General features: G+C 48.4%; 7 protein-coding genes across 7 annotated transcripts; 4 read left to right on the top strand and 3 right to left on the bottom strand.

Moving 5' to 3' along the window:
* Positions 1–1,979: 1,979 nt before the first annotated feature.
* Positions 1,980–4,353, top strand: EURHEDRAFT_411526 (amidase signature enzyme). Its single transcript, XM_040781644.1, has 4 exons — positions 1,980–2,312; positions 2,366–2,580; positions 2,636–3,813; positions 3,869–4,353. Exons 1-4 carry the CDS (start codon positions 2,021–2,023, stop codon positions 4,266–4,268), a joined length of 2,085 nt encoding a protein of 694 aa, XP_040639491.1. The 5' UTR covers positions 1,980–2,020; the 3' UTR covers positions 4,269–4,353.
* Positions 4,354–6,585: 2,232 nt separating this feature from the next.
* Positions 6,586–9,565, bottom strand: EURHEDRAFT_35778 (uncharacterized protein). The gene is made up of 6 exons (XM_040778474.1): positions 9,468–9,565; positions 9,054–9,404; positions 8,336–8,981; positions 7,585–8,280; positions 7,182–7,526; positions 6,586–7,132 (listed from the first exon to the last, which is right to left on the bottom strand). Exons 2-6 carry the CDS (start codon positions 9,173–9,175, stop codon positions 6,863–6,865), a joined length of 2,079 nt encoding a protein of 692 aa, XP_040639490.1. The 5' UTR covers positions 9,176–9,404; positions 9,468–9,565; the 3' UTR covers positions 6,586–6,862.
* Positions 9,292–10,745, bottom strand: EURHEDRAFT_35717 (uncharacterized protein). Its single transcript, XM_040778467.1, has 5 exons — positions 10,232–10,745; positions 10,143–10,182; positions 9,682–10,078; positions 9,472–9,628; positions 9,292–9,404 (listed from the first exon to the last, which is right to left on the bottom strand). The coding sequence occupies exons 1-5, from the start codon at positions 10,594–10,596 to the stop codon at positions 9,386–9,388; spliced, it is 978 nt and encodes a 325-aa protein (XP_040639489.1). The 5' UTR covers positions 10,597–10,745; the 3' UTR covers positions 9,292–9,385.
* A 32-nt stretch (positions 10,746–10,777) lies between these two features.
* Positions 10,778–11,333, bottom strand: EURHEDRAFT_411523 (uncharacterized protein). The gene is made up of 2 exons (XM_040781643.1): positions 11,093–11,333; positions 10,778–11,039 (listed from the first exon to the last, which is right to left on the bottom strand). The coding sequence occupies exons 1-2, from the start codon at positions 11,306–11,308 to the stop codon at positions 10,800–10,802; spliced, it is 456 nt and encodes a 151-aa protein (XP_040639488.1). The 5' UTR covers positions 11,309–11,333; the 3' UTR covers positions 10,778–10,799.
* A 2,765-nt stretch (positions 11,334–14,098) lies between these two features.
* On the top strand, positions 14,099–18,684 carry EURHEDRAFT_454525 (uncharacterized protein; the record flags this gene model as incomplete). The annotated part of the gene is made up of 3 exons (XM_040784202.1): positions 14,099–15,298; positions 15,401–15,510; positions 15,579–18,684. The coding sequence occupies 3 exons, from the start codon at positions 14,099–14,101 to the stop codon at positions 18,682–18,684; spliced, it is 4,416 nt and encodes a 1,471-aa protein (XP_040639487.1).
* Positions 18,685–19,465: 781 nt separating this feature from the next.
* Positions 19,466–20,552, top strand: EURHEDRAFT_411520 (PP1-complex regulatory subunit GLC8; the record flags this gene model as incomplete). The annotated part of the gene is made up of 2 exons (XM_040781642.1): positions 19,466–20,345; positions 20,403–20,552. Coding segments are annotated over exons 1-2 (521 nt in total), but the record flags the coding sequence as incomplete, so codon positions are not given.
* Positions 20,553–21,474: 922 nt separating this feature from the next.
* On the top strand, positions 21,475–22,800 carry sfh5 (CRAL/TRIO domain protein; the record flags this gene model as incomplete). The annotated part of the gene is made up of 2 exons (XM_040784216.1): positions 21,475–22,139; positions 22,197–22,800. 2 exons carry the CDS (start codon positions 21,475–21,477, stop codon positions 22,798–22,800), a joined length of 1,269 nt encoding a protein of 422 aa, XP_040639485.1.
* Positions 22,801–22,979: the final 179 nt, after the last annotated feature.

Below are 22,979 nucleotides of genomic sequence, written 5' to 3'. Positions count from 1 at the left end.
TTTAACTGACCGAGAGCTGTGAGTGCGGGGAAAGAGGACGCTTGGCCCGCGAAAGCTTAGGCTGTTTTCTCTTACCCGGGACAGGTTTTCCCCCGGATCTCCATTCCATGGATAGCCTTACACAAAGCCACATAGTACATTAGAGCTACAAAGCCATGAGTCTTTCCAGAATGAGGAAACAGGTCCACAATGAAACAGGCTCTACGGCGGTTCCTTGGCTAGTTTTCTCAGGTAGCCATGACGCTGTAGCGCAGTGGACCAAACCAGCTTAAGCGCAAGGTGGAGTGATTTCGGTGTCGAAGCGGACGAAATGGCAGGCAGACTGTAGGCGATAGGAGGGTGTCCGCAAGAAGTATGCCGGAGGGCATGTACGAAGAAGATTGATGGAAAGGAATGAACTAATTATATCAGATGAGGAACTAGATTACATGAGGCCAATGCGGCCGTATCTACACTGTCGTTTAGAAAGAACACCTTCGAGAACGCTCCGTACAGCTGCACGATGGGTAGGAGAGAACAGCTATAGCCTTAGCAGACAACCACATGGCAGAATAGCATTTTAATCTGTTTCTTTGGCTGGGGTACTGTTCAAAATGAGTAAAAAACCTGGGGAGGATAAAAAGATAAAAGCTGACATCAATGTATTTATGGTTTTCCGTTGGATAGTACACAAGAAAAACTCCAGCAATGATCTTTCTGCGATTCTGCACCCCGACACGGGTACTCCTCTGCTGGTACACACGATTCCCCTTTCGGAGACGTATCATCCTTATCACCATCAAGCTCGATATTAGCGGCCCTCGTCTTTCTTCGAGACTGGGCTCATCTGTCGAGAGGTGCATCGAAGTTCTCAAATTATCTCTCCATAGCAACCATAACGTCAAAGTCGGCTAGCTGCAGGTGCTGCACTGCAAGCTTTGAGTTAGAGCCGGTGACATCGACAAAGAGAGCTATATCTTTGTCTATGTCCATGCTCATGAGGAAGCGCGATGGCCAGGTTGAAGCGGCGTCGGATGATGAAAACTTTGTGTGGATAATGACAATATCCTGGAGCAATATTTTCCTCAGTTAGACTGACATCCTCGTCTTGACAGGCCCGGGTTTGGGTGGAATGCTGACAGCCCATGCTACCTGTTCCTTATAAGCTCGCAAGATGAGAAGAATGTGAGACTGTTGGTCTAAATAAGCTGCAGCCTATGATACTACATTACCGGGGTAGTCTTCAAGAACCATCTGGGTAAGAAAGTCTACATGCACCCCAGCCCCCATTCATGGCTCCAGCAAACAATCCACCAGGCTGATCCACCAGCAGCCAATTAAAACCCCCAATGCATACTACGACGGGCGATATCATCAGTCCAATTGGGCGAGGTCAGTCTCTTAGCAAAATCCTCGGTCCAGGTTCAAGAATTTGTATTCGGCAAGGAGCGACTCATCCCGATCGACGTCGTCCGGAGCCAAGTGTTCCTTCATCTACCATCTGGCCGGGGGATAACGCATCAATTGAAGAAAAAAACACAGTCAATGTCCGATCCGGGCCCTGCCGCACAACGCCAAGCTCTCCGTCCACCATACAGCTGCCTGAATACCAACAACAACTACGGCACTACGCCAAAATACCGAAAGGAAAGGATCTGGATTCTCACAAACGGACGATCACCATGAGTTGTCGAGCTCTGGTTCGTCCAGGCCGAATAAGGCTCCAGTGGGGTCCAAAACAAGCGAACGATATTCCCCGTGTCCGCCCAGATCGGGCGCGCTCAGCCTACTTGATTCGGCGTCATACGGACCTTTATGCAACTATGGAGCCGTAAAGGATTGAAGGCATCCATATTCAGGCCGCTCTGAGTGGACGTCGTACGACTCATCATTGTGGATGGTTCAGTCACTCATCTGTTTCAGGCAATGATGCGCTACTTGAGGGTTGAGGATGAATATATATAAAGACCATGACCACCCCCCTCCCCCGGTCGTGGGGGCCATAAGCTAATAAAGCATATTCAAATCCCAGTCATTCAATATGGGATCTCCGATGCTTGTGGCTGTGTTGGCGATATCCTGGGTTTGCGGACTGGCCGGGGCAGCTTCTGTTTCTCGGCACATCCAACTCGGGAGCCATGAGTATTTCCTGCCCCCTCGACCTGCTTGGTCGCTTTTGGGATGGAGGGCTAGCCTTGTGGACTCGGAGGAGGAGTTTATTCCTTTGACGGTCGTTCATTTGAACTCTACCAGTCAAGGCGCCGAGTCAATCAAAGCGACGCTGGACCAGTTTCGGTGGGCGGATGATGTTTGGACGCCGGCTTTTACAAATGGTAAGTGATGCAGATGGTGCGTGCTCTCAGTTCTATTACTAACATTTGTATAGCTCTCTATGTCCAATATCCTTCGAACGCAACCTCCGAGAAGAACCTTACAGTTTCGCTAGGGCCAAATGGCCCCGTCGACAACGTCTTTACGAGTACGGGGAAAATCGCTGCCAATGAAACTGTTCCTCAAGGGCCATACTTTGTCCACAAGTACACCGGCAAGGTGTACCAAGCGTACAGGTTGTACCCGGATACAAGCCAGGCATTTCTTCAGGTAAGTCTGCATCTCACGTGCATGTATATCGCATATAAACTGACCTCACGCGCAGTCTTCCTACCAAGATCCCGATGGAGAGCACCACAACCTCCGTGTCGCAACAGATTCGGCTGGCGGCTTGACTGTTGCCGTGCCGTCTCGCTTATACTTCACCCCCTCCAAGTCCAAACCTCTGGCAGGTGTGCGCATTGCAGTCAAGGACCTCTACGACCTCAAGGGTATGAAGACAAGTGGCGGCAACCGTGCCTTGTTTAAGATCAGCAAACCGAAGAACGCCACAGCCGTCGCCGTCCAGAAGCTCATCGATGCGGGAGCCGTGGTCATCGGAAAGAACAAATTGTCCGAGTTCGCTTATGGAGGACCCTACATTACCGATCATGTCGACTACCTCCTTCCTTTCAACCCTCGGGGAGACGGATATAACTCCCCTGGTGACAGCTCCGGCGGCTCCGGCGCTGCCGTGGCGAGCTATGAATGGCTCGATGCGAGCATGGGTAGTGACACGGGTGGTTCCATCCGCGGTCCAGCGACGCAAAATGGCGTTCATGGAAACCGTCCCTCTCATGGTGCAGTCAATCTGACCGGTGCCTTGGTGTTGGCCGATTCAATGGACACGAGTGGTATCTTGGCCCGGGACCCCAGGGTGTGGTCCAGAATCAACAAGGTGCTGTATTCGGGCTTTTCCAAAGAGTTCACAAAGTTTCCGAAGAAAATTTACATCAATGCCGCTGATGTCCAAAGTGCACTTTCACCAGAAGAATTCATTGGTCCAGGATCTGGGAAGCTGGCTGACAGATTGAACAACTTCACCGAGGCTCTCGCTTCATTGGTAAATGGCAACACTGAAAGTCTATCAGTTGACGACCTCTGGCTTTCCTCCAATGACACAGGAAATACGACCTTGAGCGATCTGAGTTCCAATCTTTACGGCAACCTAACGAGGTACGAGCAATGGACCGCATTTGGCAAGGACTATCTCTCCACATACATGAAGAGCCACGGCGGGAAATATCCTTACATGGTGCCCAGTACGCTCCAGGGCTGGCAGACAGCTAATCAGTCCATGTCCCCTACTATCCACAAGGAGGATCTCAGAAAAAAACATCACTTCACTAAGTGGATTTCCAAGAATGTGTTCAAGCCGGATGAGGAAACCTGCTCTGATTCCATCTTCTTGTACTTTTCTTACCCACAGGGTTCTCAATCATACAAGCCAGACGTTTCAGAAGAGTAAGCCTCAATCAGATTTTAGACACCGAAAGCTCCCAGCTAACTCATGGCACAGCACAAACAATCCCTACATCTTCCAACTAACCGACCAACTATCCTCCGCCCAACAACAAGTCACTGCCCTAAACACAACCCTCAACTGCAATTGCACCGAGCTTGCCGACCAAAAAGCCTGCACCGACCTTAATTCTTCTGAAGGAAAGCAGCAGAGTGCCGCTGCACCCAACCGTCTAGCCTCGCTAGGTGATCTCCCCGACTACGCGGTTACGTTGGGTGAGATCGCTCTTCCAGACCTTATTTCCGATGCGAGCATGAAGGTTGAGGCTTTGCCGTATGGTGTCGATATTGTCGCTGGGTATGGGTGTGATTTTATGGTGCAGAATTTGATTACGAAGTTATATGAGGCTGGGCTTATAAAGAATGTCCAGACGGGGACGTCGGTTTATGGGAGTTAAAAGTGATAATGCTGCCGAGATTTTGTACAAATAAAAATTTAATGTTCACTTACTACTTGATAATTGCGCAACACATATGTCAGTGTATTTCAAACGTAATATCATCAGTATCCAAAGCTCTTTAGTCCATCCTCATATCCCGCAAATCTATCTTCCCACGTCGGTAATGCCCTAAGTAGCCTTGCAGCAAGTCGGCAATTATGAAGAAGACATTAGCATTAACACCCGGTATTCGTAAGCGAGATATGCATTTCGCAGGAGAAAAGGGCTCCCCGGGCTCTACAGCGGAACCCAAATCCTCCCAAGACATATAGCTAGGGTAAGGGCCCAAATGGGCTCGTAATAGTAGCCTTGAATATTGATGATACCTTATATCCTTCTATGGAAGGGTGTGCGGGACAAAAGACGCCAGACACGGAGCGAATCCTTCCATTACTCAGTCGGTTGCTCGACTACATGCTTAGGATCTTACCCCCGGAAGACATTCGAAAAATATGTCAATGGATTGTCGCCACTCTAATTTCCGCTTGAGGGGATATTGTCCTTCCTAGACATGGCATCTAATACCATGAAAGAAAACCAAATTGCTGTGGTACAATGGAGGATTCATGACTCAGAGCTTGATGTGTTGTTTGCGTTATGCGTCATGAGTGCTAAAAGCCATAAAATGAAAAATATTACTATGTAAAATTGTACGGAGATCTTTGTACTATCATTCATTTTCAAGATGTGATATTTTCATTCATTATTCTAGACTGCTTTCTGCGGACCGTCATATCTAAATTGACAAAAGCTCCAGCAACCTTTACCTGTTAACTGATCCATTTTATGTTGTCTTTCAAGGTAAGAGACCATTGTTCATCTAGGAAACGCTCTAGTATATTCCCAAGCTCGGAGTCTCAACCTCTTTTTTGTCTGTCGATGATGCTCCTAATTCAAGCAACATGTCCAGCAATCCTAAACGCGATAAGGCATTAGCAATCCGAGCCCAAAACCTGCAATCGTTTGACTAATCTGCAGAATTAAATGATGGGCACATACTCCACGATGCTTCGGGTTCTGTTTTATAATAATGAGTTAGCAAAGCTTCAACTAATGAATTTACCAAACAGTTTGACTTACAAATGGCTTGGGACACTCAAACACTTCCTTCGAACAAGAAGTCCAACAAGCAGACTCTTGACGCTTAGGGATAGCTGGTGTCGCAGCTGGAGCAGGGGAGGCGGCTACAGTGTTGACCATGAAGGCCAGGGCGGACACAACGAGGACCTGGAGCTGCATATTGCAGGTTTATTCTGGGTTGAGGTACTAAATTGAGTGCTAAAGCTTGGAGTATGGAAGGTGGACAGATAGAATTTAGGACTGGGCCTGACAACGTATTTATATTTCTGGCGCCGAGGTGCCAGCTCAGCTTGGAGTGGTTGCACGTTGGACTGATTTGGAATCCAAGAATAGCTACTCCGTTGTATACCTACATATGAATAGAGCTACCACACTGTATGCATCCAGCCATATGGGTCTATGGTTGGCTAGTTATTCCGAATCTGCAGGGAGTAAGGATGTTCCAGGACATGGAAATCCGGAGAAAAGAAAGCAACAAGGAGCCTAGTCAATTAACTGGCGGTCATAAAACAGATATGTTGCACATATAAGCGCCTCAATTAAACACCGCCACACGAGCTCTCATGCCATCCCCGGTACTCACTAGTGATAAACTAAATAACTATCATTATTGCACCATTCGAGATCCGGGGTCGAAGGTATCGTAACCCTAGATGGGAAATACACACGTCATATCACTACTAGGCAGATATCTGCCTAGTAGCCTCTATAAATCACCAGATAGCTTACTAAATGCCGATTACTACACACAAAAAAGCGACAATTTCCCGAATATTCCACTTTATATCTTCAAACCAACATGGCCGAGCCCCCCGAAGCCAGACGCTGTCCACTTAGGACAAGCGCTGTTTGGTCACCTTCCTTCGTGTCGACGCTTTCCCTGCATCTCTTACAGAAATATTTTGTTAGCTGAGCTGGAAGATTTAGGATGTAGGTATATAATCCATTGATTGATGCCAGGCTAACATTGGGCAAAGTCTTGTATGGAAATGTACCGAAGAAAACAATTGGCAACAGCACTAGACCGCAATATATTGAAAGGGAAGCAAATAAGTCTACAAAGCCGGGAAGGTTGGTCATGATGACATCGACTAGTCATATAACGATACAGGTGACTACAGGCAATAACGACCCTAGTTGTATGTGCAGAAGTGTCTAGTGTCTAATAGTCCAGTATCTTGCTTCCATTGTTATTTGGCACTCAGGTTGTGTCGCTCTCTTCTTAATAGCAAATGCTCGGACATCTTGACGATCGAATACAGTCGCTAAAGTGGCAAGTTTCTAATTCTGACATGAGCTCACCCAAGCTGTTAATATTATTTTCAGTCTAAGGGAGCAATAGTATGGAGATCATGGACTTTAATTTGAGATGGGACGTTATTTCCTACGCCCATAGCCAAACACCTCACTATGTAATATAAGATGCATTGTATTCCCCTTCCTAACACCATCGTTGTGTGGCTAGAAGAATGCTATGTAGTGCCAGTCGCCCTAGGTATCCATCCTATAATACGATTCACGTTGTATACAACCATGAGGACAGCAACCACCACAGCAGCCGTGAACGGAGCAGCTACCTCCCAAAAAAGCGCTTGACTTGGTTCCATGTCTCGGATATCCGCTGTGTTCATGCCGAGGTAGCTCGAGACAAACGAGAGGGGTAGGAAGATTGTTGCGACAATGGTGAAGACGAGGATCGCTTTTCCATGGTCTTCTTGGATGATCTCTACGCGTTGGCATATCTAGTCGATGTTGTTAGTTCAGAGTCTTGTTTCGTTTATGTTAGCATACCTGTTTTTCTAGATCCTTCGTGCGCTGCATTAACTCCTTGAATACATCCAGTCTATCCTGTAGGTCGTTTTTTATTTCTTTGAGGGTGTTCCGAGTCGACACGTTAGGCACTGCATCGCCATCAAAAGTAGCAGAAAACAGCAATTCGAATAGCGTCATATCGCTCTCAGAATCGGACCCTGTGTCACTTCCACCATACTTAAGAGAGACATACCTGGACTTGCATAGGCCTTTTATTACGGACAGCTGACTAGAGATATTCTCGATGATTATCGCCAGCTCTTCGCGTAGTAGGTTCACGTCCACGAGTAAGCTTTTGCTAGGTGTACTCCGTGCTTTGAGTTGCTAGACATGGAATTTATATCAGCTTGTAGTGCATTTATCGACAGAATATGAAACACACCAAGTGAGTGGTGTATGTCGCATAGATCTCTTCAATATCCAATTTTGGTATGGATTCACATGTTGAATGGCCCTGCAGCACGGACTGCAGCACAAGAGCGATAATCTTTCCACGGTCTATCCCGTTATAGAAAGGTTCTTCTTCGTTTTTTAGGCTGAACATTGCGCAGCATTCGGCTTGTGCGCCATCGAGATACCCAAGAATTAGATTGACCTGGAGGCACATTTCTCTCAAAAAAGCCTTTTCGGGATTATGAAGTCGTAGGCTGCTCGTCGAAGGTGTAGATTTTGTAGAGCGGTTGCCTTCACTGTCCTGGGTGTCTTCTTCCTCGACATCCACACGAAATGACTCTGTCTGTGTCCCCCGCTCTTGGAAAGGAACCGTCCCTGTTTGCGATGGAGCCGAAGTCGATTGTTGATCTGGCGGCTCTTCGTTTACAGGGCTAGACGGCATTGAACTGCTGTCACCACCTTCTTGGTCGATTTTGCACATAAGCCTGGAGGCCTCTTGAGATGTATTTACAAGAAGTAGCACAGTCTCAAGGAACACCTTCTCTAAGGAACGTGGGATATAGAATTGCTCGGCGCCAAATAATCCATCACGTAGTTTCTGGATCCGATCTGTGATGGTATGAAGCGGAATGGCAAAGACGCTGCAATGAAATGAGAAGAAATCCTTGTAAGGAGACTTGAATGTCTACGGTTTCTCTCAATTTAGCTCAGGCATTATATATAGAGGAATGGAAGCTCACCTGAATTAAAGCGTGCGTTGCTGCCCAAACCTTCCCTTTAACGATACAATCATAGTCTTCGTCAATGAAACACCCCAGGACGTGGTCCAAGTGGCGTACAAAGGAAGCCAGGAGAATATATATGTGCTTATTAAGATGGTGGTGCTCACGCAGGTTGGTAATCTCCTTCTCCACGTCTAACTTCGTTTTCAATGGCAGGTTATTGTACTGTTGTGCAACGAACGGGCCTGAAATATGGATAAGTTTATAGTGCAAATGCGCCAGTAAAGCTTTCATTTGCTGCTTCGGCATTGGTTTGTGTTCTGAAGATACCTCAGTTCTGATTGCGTGCGGAGAGCCATCAACTGACTTATCGTCGATATTTTCCTTGATCGGCCACTTGAATATGGGCTGCTTGACTCCTGCTGAGGCTTTGGGTATGCCTTCTCCCTGACCTATATGATGGCTCTCCGGTTCGGTTTCTTCAACCTCGGCCTGAGATTTTGCAGCCTCGAGGACATATAATGGTGGAATGTAGTATGGATCCTCGACAGTTTCGGGCCGTTGAATTAATATATCAGTTTTTTCCATGGCACGTAGTCGCTCGGTATGTTCGTAAAGTATCTTTAGGTCGAGTTCAGTAAGATTTTGTGCAATAATAATGTCTCTTTCTCCCTAAAAAACAAACATCATGTCAACTTCCAAATTGGCCAATGACGATATTTATGGGAATACCTACCCCAGGCTTCGGATTGTCCCAGTAATAAGGTATTCTGTACTCATCCAGTGTTTGCGGGCTAAGGATTTCCAAACTGGCCCTGGGGTACTCTGGGTGGTCATTCGCTGCGGAGTTCCAAACATATTTCCCTTCTAGTGAGATCATGGCTGGTAGTTTCTGATCTGATCGAGCAGCTTCAAAGAAAACAAGGACTGACAATGGCTCGCTGCTGCAATGAGACTGCAAGATGGATGGCCAACGGATTCCTTCAATAACACTCCCATCTTTCTGGAGCTTATATACCCAATTTATAAAGGTGATGGGAGAAGTCTGGTACTCTTCGACAACACAATTCACTCGATTTTGAAACTCCTATATGTCCCCACTAGTTAGATCATGAAATGGTAAATTACCAAGGCAATGCTGTGGACTTACAGACCACACCTCACACTGATCACGCCTTAGACAGAAGACGAAGCCAGAGCTCAAAGTTACGCGGATTGTTGTGGGGAACGGGTGCTTTCCAGCTGCACATGTGACAATTGATGAGCTCTGGTTATCATATATGGCTGTGGGTGAGCATGTAGCGATAAAGTCTAGAAAATCCATGTTACCAACAAGCGTACTAGGATTGAAAGATTTAACGTACTATCATCAATGGTAAGAATCCAGAGCTGTGGCACATGAATAACATCAGTTATATGGTCGTACAAACATCTAATTGCTTGTTGGTTTTCGCGAGGTATGGATGAGTCTAGATGGTAGGCAGATTGGACAAGAGGCTGAATCCAGTGAACCTTGGAACTGTGTGGTCTATTCCCTCTTTCTGGTGTCTTTCCGAGCCAAAAGTAGGGCATCGTAATTAAATTGGTTTGAATCTCTTTTGAAAGGCCTGGTATTTTCAACCATTTGGATGTATGTTTCACCCGAAAGCGTTTGCCTTGGAACGAGGATTTTTCCAAATAGGCTACAATTTGATCGAGGAACTGGGACACAGCAATGGCCTCTGCCTGCTTATCGAGCCCGTATGCTTCCAGAGCGCTCCTCTATAATTTCAAAAAGGAGTTGTAAGCCTCTGTAACAGCTTTAGCAGACTCCATATGCACATACCAGAAACGCCTCGAATTCAATCCCTTCATGAGGGAGGTGCCTAACATACGGTCAATGGTGGTAGCTCATTTTCATAAGATGTAACTTACATCCATCTCAGAGTCGCAGGATCTTTGGCTTTGCGAGCTAGGTTTGTGCTTTTGATCGCTAGTAGGACAAGCTCTTCGTCGTCAGAAGTCGACCTTTCTCGGGCTGTAGCTTCAATTGAGAAGGTGTTTGGATACAAAGGCGCAATATATCCCTTTCGAGGACTCTCCCTAGGCAGTACCAAGTCCCCCGGCCTGGGTATGTTTGTCGTCATTCGGCGAAGAAGACCTGGTGTTGGCACCTCATGTTTCCCGTTCCCGTGAGAGGCGGCTTTCTTGACGCCAGCCAGATTTCGTCTCTTATCAGCTTCGCGGGCAAAGATAGATTGGAATTTCTCATTTTGCTCTAATGTATTGGCAAATGCCATTTTCACTGCAGCAATGGGTTGGATAGAACTCAAGCATTGACGGGGCTGGCAACAAAAGATAGGGAAATCGTATTTGGGGGCCAGAAGTGCCGCGTTGTTACCCCGCCTCAGCACCTCAGCAATTTCAGAGAATAAGCATGATACTACTAAGAATTAGGATGAAAAGTAGAAATAAGAGTAAATGCATTCTTCCACTCAATATGCTATACACGACCCTTGGCATAGGCATAACGTTTCTTCGGCTTCTGTCCTCGTCCTCTAAAATACCCAAGGACCTCATCATGTCTCTTCCGATCTCTGTTTTTCTCGATTAACTCGTAATCCCCGAGATCGGCTTGTAGCCCGTCCAGTCTTTGTTTCCGCAAACGCCGAGTATGCGCAAACAGCTCCTCCTGCACGTCCCGCGAAAACCAATGCTTGATGATGATGTAGTTGGGATCCTCCTAAAAGTGGTGTCACTAGCAAAGGTCTGGTTAGTGAAAGGATAGTTACTCACCTCGTCCCATTCCCAAGGAAGCTGGTACGCGTCCAATGTTTCCGGTAGCAGATGCTCTCGGTGGATCGTCACCCATGTCTCCTGGTCGCGAACTCTTTCATGCTTGAGGGATTCCTGTCTGGCAAGTATGGTAGCTATATGGTCGGCTTTATAGCCAGCAGCCGTGAATTCTTTGGTCACGGCGTCGCTTAGTTGGGTGTCATTGGGATCAGCCATGGTTGATTGTTTGGTGTGCTTGAGCTGAGATGGTGAGATATATATCTCGGGCCCCGCTTTTCACGGCCCGCTACGAGGGAATAATGCTGACTGAGAAGGGCAGCGTATAGTGTCACCAAACAGATTGACGGATACTTCAGGCACAGGCCGATGACGATGGTCGAGCCCTAACTGAAAAGGAAAGTATGCCAATTATTATGTAGAAATATAATCAATGTACATAATCATTTGAAAGGATCTCAAGCAAGGCTTGTCTTTGTTAGTGCTAACCTGCCGTTCCAACGTAAAAAGTACATCGTTGGATCCGTGGACCTCAAGAGAGCCGGACCTGTACCCTGGAGGAATCCATAGAATCCTCTTCCCATGATTGAATATCCAGTCATGCCCAAAATATAGCAGGGGCCGTTGTTTCTACTATCAAACGCCCGGGATGGTTCGTGGTCGACAGACAGTGCGCCCCTGTCGGTATGAATATATCGGCCATCTGATGAATAGGAGTCAAGATAAACATCTGTTCTGTTTTAAATCTTCCTTTTAGCTCCCCCCTTTCCAAATTGAAAAGCTTCCAGCATGGAACTACAGGATAATGCGAGAGTATGGCTGTCTGGTGAGATGGCGAAATAGGTGAGCATGCGGGTATTGTTGAATACGCATTTGCATGTTTTGATGCTATTTCCCATACCCAATCCCTTTTCTCCATGTGTATATAGCCAGTAGCTTGCCATCCTCCCTAGAGTAACCGATGCTGAGTATTGGAGCAAATTTGTGCGTCCCCGGGGTTCTCTTCTAGAGATGGACCATCCGATCGGTATGCACCCCCAGAAGCTGACTGTCTAATGAGAATACAATACGGCCATTGCCATTGATAGGTTCGCCATTTTTATGGTCGAGATATTGCTTGCATGTGAAGTCAGCCAAGTCCCGGATCCCCACCCACATTTGAATGCAATGGACTCTTTTGGAGATGAAAGAAGGCTAAAGAGCCATTGTCAAAAGAAGCAGTAGTCGATAGCCTTGAATTAGCACGTTATCGATGCTTTTCCTTATTTCCCTCCCTCAGTTTCATCCTTTCCTCCTTGAGCCTGACATCAACCTTGTTTGATTATGCATAACCATAAGGAATCGGACTCTAATCCATAACAGCTCTGATCTTTATAGTTGTTTCGTAGACAAATCGTATGCCGAGGTAGAAGGCATATGCGCAGCCAATCCATTCCGGGTGGCACATATATACGCGGAGGTCCATGTTTGAAAATGAATTGGGGCAGCATGGAGAGAATTGAGCTGTGGGTGTATGCAGTTGTCGAAGAGCGAGGAAGAAGGGACGACTTTAAAGTCTGTCGCGCCACTTACTACCACCTGATGGAGATACATATTGGATGTGATATGTCAACTCCCTTGGCACATAGCCCTATAACACGATTCATCTGCACTGTTAATCATCTACAGATCACAGCGTATCATATCATTCCTCACACTAGAAAAAAGTATTTAGTCGCGTAGCACTTGTGTCCAGAACCGTTCGCCTAATCCACGTGATCGCATGCGCTAACCGAATGAGGTATAATTGAAATTTAGGTATTCTCATATCAGGATAAATTACACACTCCTCCACACAGAGTACAAGCAATATAGTTAAATTTGCCACATTATACACGATCCAGCGGTAGAAATATGTAGATAATATATGTAGACCATAACTGGCGAGCATAAAAGTGTTTCAGCTGCTCTCTGCGAGGAACAAATCATCCGCGGCGGTGGTTATTGGCTCTCTGCAGTGCCAGCGCATCATGCTCGCGCTCTTGCGTTGGCTGCCCCTCTTCGCCTTCACATTCTTTTCTTTACATTTTCAATCCGCTTTCTTATATCTTCAATATCTTCGTCTTGTTGTCATTCATCTTCATCGCCCTAGCCATACGATACCTATACGGTCCTCATCAATCTGAATCACGGGATTGTCAGATCTCTCTGATTCGCAGCTGCAGGTGATTGCCAGTTCATCAGCGACTTTTGCGCTTTCGCTCGGACTTTTTGCCTGGATTATCTCAGTCTATTATATCTCCTCTCCAATATTATTCTTTCTCTTCTGTCTCTACCGGAGTTCCCTGTCTCTCCGCATATTACCCGTACTATCGCGCACAGTTCACCTGGTATTATTGAACAGAACCATGCGATAGATTGGTGCTTGCGGTCTCTCTCTCTGTGTCCGGGAGAGGGAATGGATTTGCCCATACGGCATGAATATTGATTGACTTGAAACACAAAAATCGCTGCTACGACGACACCATGTTCAATGCCCAACATCGCCTGTCCACGACCTGGGCGTATGTGACTAGTATGGCTCTTTCCCCTTTCGGGGGCCCCCTTTTTCTACATTTTCTAATTATATTCCTGCGCGGAAATGAACCACTGCTAATTAATATATTCCATTTTTCAGCCTTACTGCCTTCGTCCTCATCGTCCAAGTCTTCCTCGGCCAAGAAGCCCTCTTTGCAATGTGATTCCTCCCATCCTCCGCATGTTTCCGCGTCGCTGCCACGGCCCATTTCTCCTGTGCTTCTAGAATCCGTTGAAGATAACAGCATTCCGTTCTCGCTTCCAGACCGGTCTGTTCAGCGTTGCGCATCCCCTACGCCGTCTGGCCCGTCCACAGGTGAGTCCGACGCTTCGGGCCGTTCCACGGCACCATCTATCGCGACCGTTCCTCCCGTTGGGTCCGAGATTACTACTTCCTCCGTGCACGCCCCTTTCTCTTCTTCTCCTTCTCCCTCTTCCTCTTCTTTCTCCCCTATGCCAGTGGCCGTGTCCCAGCAGGAGCAGTCCGTGGATGTCCCGATGGTTTCCTTTGAGAATTTTGCCGTCTGCTATCGCCAGAATGTGCACAAGCAGTCCCAGCGGAAACGCCTGGAACACCGTCTCCATGCTACCAAGGTTTCCATTGCCGTTTCCGCACGTTTGACGCGCATTGGTGCCGCGGTTCAGCGTGGAATGGTCGAAAGTCTGAAACAGGATGATAAGATAAACTTTGTCAACCTCTACAACACCCTCCATGAGCTCCAGGAATCCTGTGAGTCTGCCACCCGGCGTCCCTTTCACCACCGGCAGGATCCGTTGTTGGAAGATGCCGCTGCCGTTGGCGATTTGGATTCCGTCTTGGACCGTTCCCCGGATTTCTTCCGACAGTTGAGTCCGCAGTCCCAGACCGATCTGCTTGACATTCTACACTCCGTCCGTACGGATCCCGAGTTTCTATTTGATCGACTGCGCAGCTTGACTGCTACGCAACTGGCCACCCTGGTGTCGTCTGCCACGACGTTGGAGGCCCATGATCCGTTATTGCCCTCGAATCCCCGAACTCGAACCTACCCGTTTGCTTCCTCTGCTTCTGCTACTTCTTCTGCTTCTTCTTTTACTTCTAAGCGCGTTTCTTCTGGATCCCCCTTCCAAGACCATGCCTTGGCATGCGAGAGAACGGACGCGCTTGCGACGCTCTTGTTTAATACGTTCGCAGCGCCCTTGGATGCAGGTTCGCCGGAAGCGCGCTTGCGCGTGGATGTGTGGTCCAGTGTCTGCGCCAAATTGATAACCCATGGTGGCAACCGTTATTATCCGCTGGTCGGTCATATTTTGTCTGCATGGGCCCTTTGCAGCGACTGGAAGGCTCGGCCCCAGTTCGAATTGTACCTGATGGATATTCTACAAACCGGTGCCTTTTTGTTGGAACATATAGACGCGCCAGCCGGTGTGGATGCAGAGCCTATAGACCCCCTGAAGACTAATGTGGCCGAGGAATTTTTTGCTTCTGCTGTGAACTCCCTATTCAATCTTCTGGATGATTCAGATGCCGGGTTGCCCCATTCCATCATGGAACTTGGCAGTGCTATTCTGCAGAAACTGGGCCACACTGACTTACGCAACCGTTTTATGGAGTATCTCTTTGTCCATTGGTTTTTCTCCAAATTTCTTTACGGCGCCTTAGCTTATCCGGAGGTATGCATTTTGCCCTTTTTGCGGATTCGTCAATCCGCGATATTATAAGACGGGAGATAGCTAAGTGTCTTTTATTTTTATTTTTATTTTTTTTTGTTATAGGCTCATGGTCTTCTACTCGATTTCCATATCCGAAAAGATGCACGAGAAAAGTTGTTGGGCCAGGTCGGATTACGAGCTTATTCGCAGGTGTTTACCGTACTCCGGTCAGCGTGAGTACCGTCTTCCGACTCGCACATTTCTCTTCTTCTCATGGCTGACTCTCTTATCTCTGCCGAAGGCACCATTCCGCGTTTCCTCTTCCCATGGTTCGGCAGCATGTTGACAGCATGTTTCATCGATTCCAAAGCGTGGCTTCCAACGTTAAACTGGCGTCGAATGACAAATGCTCCCCACCAGCCCCCGAAAAAGTACGCCAGTCGTCTTCAGTGTTCCTTATGTTGTCAGCCACAGATGTCCTATCCCTTCTGAACGTCCTCTTCCCCAGAGCACACACTCCCGTGTATCAGCCTTCAACCCCGTCTATTGGGTCGCCTCTCAGCTCCTCGCCCAACGGTCTTGGCGCTCAACCTGGCTTCTTCCGATCTAGAGTGGATCCCAGTACAGCTAGGGAATCTACCAATAACAATTCAATATTTTCTACAGATGCTGAATTCCTGTCGCTTCCAGATAAGAGTCTCGCTCAAGCGGCGGACCGGATCCGCTTCGAGCTATCGGACTTACTCGAGCCACATGAGCACCGCGCTAACTTGGAGCATCCTTCCAATGAAGACTGGACTATTTTCTCCGTCCCCTCGGATGGAAAGCGCTTGACCTGGGGTCTCTTTTCGGACCATTCACCCAGCACTGGTTCCGATGTTTCATCCAATGATGGTATACAATCCACCGCATGGGGGGTAGAGAAGAACTACGAAGCACTGCAGACGGCCATTGTGAAGCTTGTCAAAGAAGGTCATACTGGTGATTATCCGGACCACGACTACCAGGACTTTTCTTCGATAGCCAGTCAGTCCCTCGAACAACGGTTCGATCAAGCGATGACAAACTGCAACGATGATTCTGATTTCATCGGCGCGCATTACTGGTGGAATGCCAGTCGACAACTTGCCCGCAAAGTCGCCAGTCCCCAGGCCCATTCCGCTGATGACTCGTGGATACTCCATCCAATGCATGCTTCCTGTGCCCGCTCGCTGCAGAGAGCGAATACTGTCATCGAGCGCTGCGAAAGAGACTTTGTGGCTCTGGATCGCAAAATGCAGCGGCTGCAGAGGGTCGTCAAGGATACCATGACCACCGTCACCAAGCTCCGCAACAAAATGTGGTACATGACAGATGTGAAGAACTCTATGCGGTACGAGGACGCTAAAAATGTCGCACTGGCGCTCAAGACGATGATCTATTCCGCGCGTCTTTACAAGAAAGCGCCCACAGAGTCGCGATCCCGCGGCACAAGATCGTTTGGTGGATCGCTACTGCAGAAGCCCGAGTTACAGGTGATGGATGTTATCAAGGCTGCCAGCAGCCAGGGCGGCCCGAACAAACTGTCAGATGAGCAGGTGGAATTGACCCGCAAGTGGTTGTCTCATAGCAACATCGATAACTTCTGCAGAGGTGAAGAACGCATCCATCGGTTCTGCTACGAAGTCAAGACCAGCATCAACCGTCTCGTTGGCGAGACCATGTCCGAGACCCCGGTCTTATGGTCTAGCGAGCTTTTTCAGAAAGAGCGAGCAAAATTCGAAGGTCCTCCTGCGCCGCGGAACTTTTTAGGCCTCTCAAATCCCAGCATACGGCCGTTTGGCGTTTCCAGCGAAGATTCTGGTTACCATTCAACATCCGTTGGAAGCGGCAACCCGCGTCCGTCGGCGTCCGTCTCAAAGCTCTCTCAGGATATTCCAGCACTTCAGAGTCTCTTCTCCGACAAATGGAAATCCTCCAGAGATTCGTCGGTCGCGGACACGTCATCTATTATTGGAGACTCGCCAGGGAAGACTGCCTCAACCACGACTGGCGATTCTTGTAGCACATTCTGGTCTTCGCCTCAGCCACCCACGCACTACGCAGCCAGCGCATCGAGTCTATATTCTCGTCCGCCTTCGATGCTCAGCGACACCGTCTCACAACCACCACGCCGTCGTGAACGCAACAAGGCCCATGAGAAGACAGTGTTTCTGGACGGGCTGAAGCAAACACTCACTAGTCTTCTTCTGAGCGACCTTGGATCTCCGGTGTGGAGCTGCGGAAGCGAGACAGATGCCTGGTTCGGCAATGCGCTCGACAAAGAGCGCATTCAGATGCAGATGGAAAAGCGTGCGCGTGTTCAGCGATTCTACGACGAATATGATGAGCGATCCAGTCGGCCTTCTCTCTCTCGCACACCAACTGTCCTTCGGAAGAGCAGATCCCTCGAGCAGCCTCGAGAGGCCGGACGACATCCGGGTACCGCCACGGAGGAATCTTCGACGGCAGCGACGGTCGGGGATCAACTGCCACCGTTCTCGTACGAAACGGTATTCCGTCGGTTAATTGACGTCTTCTCACGCCACGGAAATCCGTTCGTCAAGTTACAGGCGCTGCGGGATCTTCGAGCCATGGTTATTGCGTCACTCAACACTTCGCACGATGACCAATTAAGTGAACATGCGCGCGAAGAGCCCACAGGGCCAAGAAGGTCGAACCGCTATAGCATCTCTGGACCGAGGAATGACCAAAAGGCTCAAGAGGATGACGTTCAGACCCCAACCACTCCTGCCCCCGAGTCAGTTGTCTTTGACTCACGGCCATCAGACTATACAGCAGGTCCCACTGAAAATCAGATTGTGGATGCTTTACGGAGCTTGATCCTGGAAATGAAGCCCAAGACTATCTTCCGGGACTTGCAGTTCATCTCCGCGTTTGTCCCTGGAGACACACTGAACAAGACTGACAGTGGAACAGCATTCGTGCAATTTGGTCTTGCTGCACTGAGCCTGAAAGATGAAGTGTGCAACAGCATGGTCGAGATCGCGGATGAGATCGTATCTAACGAACTTACTCGCCGCCACCTGCCGCAAGGATCTGACTCTCACCGCAGACCGGGCCATGCCATCGAAGATGCTGCGGGAATGTGGATCATCACCGCCAAAGAGGGCAATCCCGTCGCTCAGCGCGAGCTTGCCATTCTTTACTTGACCCATCCCGAGCTTCTTCCTCGAATCACTCTACCGCTGACCCTACCGAGAGATACCTTCAAGGCAGAGATGATGTATCATCGTGATGAAGACTCAAAGTCTGACCCACAGAGTATGTGTTTGGCACTGCACTGGATGCAGCTGTCGGCCAATGGAGGTGATGAGCTTGCAAGGAATCGACTCCGTGAAAGGGAGGAGTTTGAGTCGATTGCTTGATTTGGTTTTTCTTTTCTTTTTCTTCTTTTTCACTTTTTTTGACTGTCTAGGTTTTTGGATGTTTACTTGATACCACTTGATATATCGTGTCGTGCCCATATATTCGATTTTGTTCTTGCTAATCCTTTGCAGATGCACCACTTGTTGCCTGCCCCGTCGTTCACTTGCATTTTCAACATTCATATACTCATCTAGCCATATCTTTTCACAGGCTGTTCGCTACTTGGGCCCTTCTTTGTGACTTTCGAGTCTGTTTCCAATATTCCCCATACTCATCCTTGATTGAGGATGGCGTTCGCACTTCCTACATTATCACTTTATTTTCTTCTCACCCCCCCCCTTTGTTTGTCTCATTAACATCTTTTAAATTGTCGCGATCATACCCTTGATTATGGGAAACTATGTCCGTACAGGTTGTTGCTCTTTCTGGTTCATTATGATATCTACTTGCATTTACCATGTATTTTGCTGTCTGCATATTTGCGTAACTGCATCATGATAATAGAACTTTTTTCTATCCAGTCATTCTCACAGTTGTAGTCGTACTCTGTGGTAGCATCGCCCAGACAACATGCTGAGTCATCCGACGTCATGGCGGGCGCCCCCACGTGCCAGTTCATAGCCAGAGTCAAACTCTCCAGACTCTCTGACCAGCAGAACATTCTGTTATCCACAGTGTTCTACATTGCTGCGGTTGCTGTGTCCATAGAAAGGGCATTATCTGGATAATATTTATTTGAAACGTTCCTGCTGCGGTTGTCACGAGCTCTGTTGAGGGGTTCTTAAGTGGAAGATTTCTCCTTGCTTCAGCTTCTTGTTTGGCTACTTAAAGTAGACACCATGACGATGGCGCACGTTGGTGACAAGCCCAAGGGTGTGTACCGATATCCTCTAGATGATTGACTTTGTAATACTGACAAAATAGGGATCCTGAAGAACTCCAGTATCAACCCAACCCAACCCCCCACTACCACAACCACCGAAATCACCATCTCCCCCCCCGCCCCGCCCGCCGACAAACACTACCCCAATCCCAACGACACCGACACCAAAGAAATCACCCTTCAAAATACCCTCCAAAACGCTGGCCGCCGCCGCTCCTCCTCAGCAACAACGCACCGCCTCCCTTCCTCCCGCCGCCCCTCCCTCGCCAACTTCCACGATGACGAGAACAATCAACGCCTCCGCTGGGACGAAGCAAACCTGTACCTAGCGGAGCAGGAAAAGACAGCGAAAATGAAGATCGACGAGCCGAAGACGCCGTTTGCGCCGCAGTATAATCCTGCTGAGGACGAGGAGGAGATGCAGATGGTGGAGGCGGAGGAGAGTCTTATTGATGCGCAGGATGTGAGGGTTGATGAGTTGGAGAGGGGGAAGAAGGTTGTGCAGAGGAGGCCTGTGGCTGAGGAGGAGATTCCGGAGTTGGAGTTGGGGGAGGCGGAGGAATCACATCCTGCTGGTAACGAAGAGGAGAGGATTGTGAGGGAGAGGGGGGGTAGTCATGATGGGGAGAAACATGTTGTTGTTGGTGGAGAGGGGGCTGAAGGTGAGGGTGTGGGAGATGAGTTGTTGTCGCCTGAGGAGGCGGAGCAGAAGCATCGGAAGTTTGAGGAAATGAGGAAGAGGCATTACGAGATGCGAAATGTTAAGGAGATTCTTGCGTATGTTCCCCTGGTATTTGGTGGAGTGGCTATGAGCTAAATTCTGATTGACTACAGACATCCTGAGGAATTGGATGAGATGGATGAAGACGAGGAAGAGGACGAGCAGCCGATTCCCCCGCCAGTTCCTAGGATCCCGGAGAGGTTTCATAAGTAAAGATTTGTGTTGGTGTTTGGTTTTCCTTTTTTTTTTTTTTTTTTCCCTTTATGTTGTCGACGATGTTATGTTATTCCCCAGCGAGCTCGCACGTACAAGCATTATTTATGTTTATACACAGCGACAATAGAATGTTCTGCTCAGTATCACGGAGTACTTGGTACTGGTATATAGTACAGAACGGAGTAGCATTGCTACGTCGGTTGATATCCGGATTGGCTATTATGCCTTAGGCATTCATAACCGCTGTCAAACAAAGTTAATTGGGTCAGTGTTGATCAAAGGTACAAGCGCCTTCAACTGCCTGTCCAAAGTGCTGAGTTCAATCCTGCGAAGGATTGCCAAAAATGAAAACCCGCAGAGACGTGCAGTATACATAAATAGCCGGCGTCTGGAACTCTGCACGTTTGCCGGACTCTCAGCCAGTCGCTCCGGCCTTGCGACTCGGACCTGAAACAGCCCTGCAAATAGCCTCGTTTTTGAGACGATGTGTCTATTCAGTCGCCAAGTACAGAGTACTCTGTACAATATTTGAGGACTGTGAAAATACTTGCGCTGTGCGACCAAAAGTACCCCCGATACCAAATTCTTTCACTTACTATGGATAGAAACATCGCCGGTACTTGCCTCTCCACTCTTGTATAAAGTGACCTATCGCTGGTCCCAGTTGGATTGATAGTCGGGTTATTGAAATAATCCCTGAATACTAAATCAATCAGAATTTAATATAGCGTGGTCGTTATTGTATATTTCTGTTTGTGCGTAGAGTAAATAGTACCTTTTTTGTTGTTTATTTTTATTTATAGGGGGCATGTGATTTCCTCGTTCTTTTTTGTTGTGGCTTTCCCCTCATCCTTTTTTTCCCTTACAATTACTTTTGCTCAATCTCATCGCCAGCACTGCTGTCTTCTACTGTTGGTTTTACTTTTTACAATTACTAGTTTCGCTTGACTTGTGATTTTCACTGCCACTATGTCTGATCAACCCGCTGTTGCTCCTACAGTTGAGCCGGTGTCTGCTTCCGCGCCTGCTGTTGCTCCTGCTGCGGAGAAGGCCCCCGAGAGCCAGCTTGAGCAGAAGCCTGAAGAACCAGCTGCTACTGAGCAGAAGGAACAATCAGCTAGCAACGATACCCCTGCCACCGAAAACAAGGACACAACCACGGAAACTCCCGTGGCGGAAGAATCCACCGCAGAGGCCCCTGCCAACGACAACAAAGAGGGCGAGGCCCAGCCCGAGTCCGAAAAGCCCACCTACCTGAAGAACAATGCCGCTCTATCGCAGTTCTTCGACCGTCTCTCTGATATCCTCAAGGATGCTGACTACAGTGAGATGTGGGGTGTGACCCTCCAGGAGGACTCAGCGAACGTCCCCACGATCAACATCCTGATAAAGTACCTGCGTGCCAACGAGGGCAATGTCAAGTTGGCGGAGAAGCAGTTGGTCAAGGCGCTGAAGTGGCGTAAGAGTATGGATCCGGTTGCGTTGGCGGAGAGTGGGGTTTATGATGCGGGCAAGTTTGCGGGTTTGGGGTATTTGACTAATTACACGGATGCGGATGGAAAGGAGACGGTTGTTACCTGGAATATTTATGGTGCTGTTAAGGATTTGGGTCATGCTTTTGGTGATTTGGATGAGTGAGTATTCTCTTTTCGTCTGGTTTGGGATTTCTGGATGTGTGTTGACGATGGCAGGTTCATCAAGTGGCGTGTCGCTCTTATGGAGCTGGCCATTAAGGATCTAAAGCTCAACGAGGCGACTACTGTCATCGACTACGACGGCGAAGACCCTTACCAGATGATCCAGGTCCACGATTACCTGAACGTCAGCTTCCTGCGCATGAACCCCAAGGTCAAGGCCGCCACCAAAAAGACCATCGACATCTTCACCACTGGCTACCCGGAGCTGCTTCGCGAGAAGTTCTTCGTCAACGTCCCTGCCATCATGGGCTGGATGTTCTCTGCCATGAAGGTTTTCTTGAGCAAGAACACCACCCGCAAGTTCCACCCCATCTCTAATGGAGCGAACCTGGCTCGTGAGTTCCCGGGACTTGTTGACAGGTTCCCTGCTGCGTATGGTGGTAAGAGTCCTGAGTTGCAGAGCACTGCTCGCACTGTGAACCTCACCTCTGAAGCTTCCCACGAGACCCCCCAGGAGACTCCCAAGGACGCTGGAGAAGCTCCCCAAGAGCAGCCCCAGGAGCAGCCCCAGGAGCAGCCCCAGGAACAGCCCAAGGAGGAATCCAAGGAACCTGCTAAGACCGAGACGACTGAAACGCCTGCTACCACCGCTGCCTAGATGTCTATTGATACTAGTGGCTGTGGCCTTGATTGATTTGCATTGGAGGATTTTGATACCCGAGAACGGTAGATGATGGACAGGATATGGACATTGGTTGTTGGCATTTGATACCTCATCGCGTTTTACTGTACTTAATCTTAGTATTTTAATAATAGTAATCTCTTCTCTATTTTTCG

Source organism: Aspergillus ruber (genome assembly GCF_000600275.1).
Source record: "Aspergillus ruber CBS 135680 unplaced genomic scaffold scaffold00010, whole genome shotgun sequence".
In the NCBI taxonomy this organism is placed as follows: Eukaryota; Fungi; Ascomycota; class Eurotiomycetes; order Eurotiales; family Aspergillaceae; genus Aspergillus; species Aspergillus ruber.
This window is presented reverse-complemented; position numbering and strand designations above follow the sequence as displayed.